The following is a 598-nucleotide window of genomic DNA, read 5'->3' as shown; positions in this document are numbered from 1 at the left end:
GCACTCCGCACGCCGGCCCACCGCACGCCGCAGTGCACCCCCTCACCCTGCCTCCCTATGCTGCGCCCCTCCGCCCCTCCGGCTCCCACCCGTCGCGCGTCGGGCGCGCGCCTTCCCAACCACCCTCAGCCCTGCCTCCACCGACCCCCTCTGCCCACCGTCCGCTCCCAACTACCTCCAACTGCCTCCAACCGCCGCCAACCGCCCGTAACTGCCGACCCCCAGCGACCGACCTGCAGCTGCCCGAGCACCTGGAGGCCGAGATGAACCCACTCACGGGCATCCCCGGCGCAGCCATCCTGGTGAGGCGGCGGCAGGGGGACCTCTTTTGGAATGCTTGCACCCCACACAACCCCCAAGGGCTGGGCGCAGAGGGCGGGCGAGCAGGCGCCGGTGTCAGGGCCGGTTCAGAGTGCTTCCGAGCAAAGCAACCAAGGAAAGGAGGGGTCCTGTTGAGACAGTCGTGTGGGCGGGCGGCACAAAGCCAGTGTTGCGGGTCGCACTCGCCTCCTCCCCCCACACACACACCACACAGCACACACGCACACATGCACACACACTCACACACACTCGGCCGCACCCCCCGCTGCACGCGGCC

The 598-nt window shown here is 70.1% G+C and overlaps 1 protein-coding gene across 1 annotated transcript in view; it reads left to right on the top strand.

Moving 5' to 3' along the window:
- The window catches only part of MNEG_15668 (hypothetical protein), a gene marked incomplete at both ends in the record, with an annotated part of 2,929 nt that extends 2,473 nt beyond the window's left edge, over nt 1-456 (top strand). Inside the window, 2 exons of the mRNA XM_014035861.1 lie at nt 226-302; nt 361-456. Coding sequence (XP_013891315.1) covers nt 226-302; nt 361-456 — 173 coding nt within the window. The remainder of the gene's footprint in view (nt 1-225; nt 303-360) is intronic.
- Between the last annotated feature and the right edge of the window lie 142 nt (nt 457-598).

The sequence above is a fragment of the Monoraphidium neglectum genome (assembly GCF_000611645.1).
Source record: "Monoraphidium neglectum strain SAG 48.87 unplaced genomic scaffold scaffold05547, whole genome shotgun sequence".
Taxonomy (NCBI): domain Eukaryota; kingdom Viridiplantae; phylum Chlorophyta; class Chlorophyceae; order Sphaeropleales; family Selenastraceae; genus Monoraphidium; species Monoraphidium neglectum.
The sequence above is the reverse complement of the archived record's forward strand: the minus strand, read 5'-3'. Positions and strand labels throughout refer to the sequence as shown.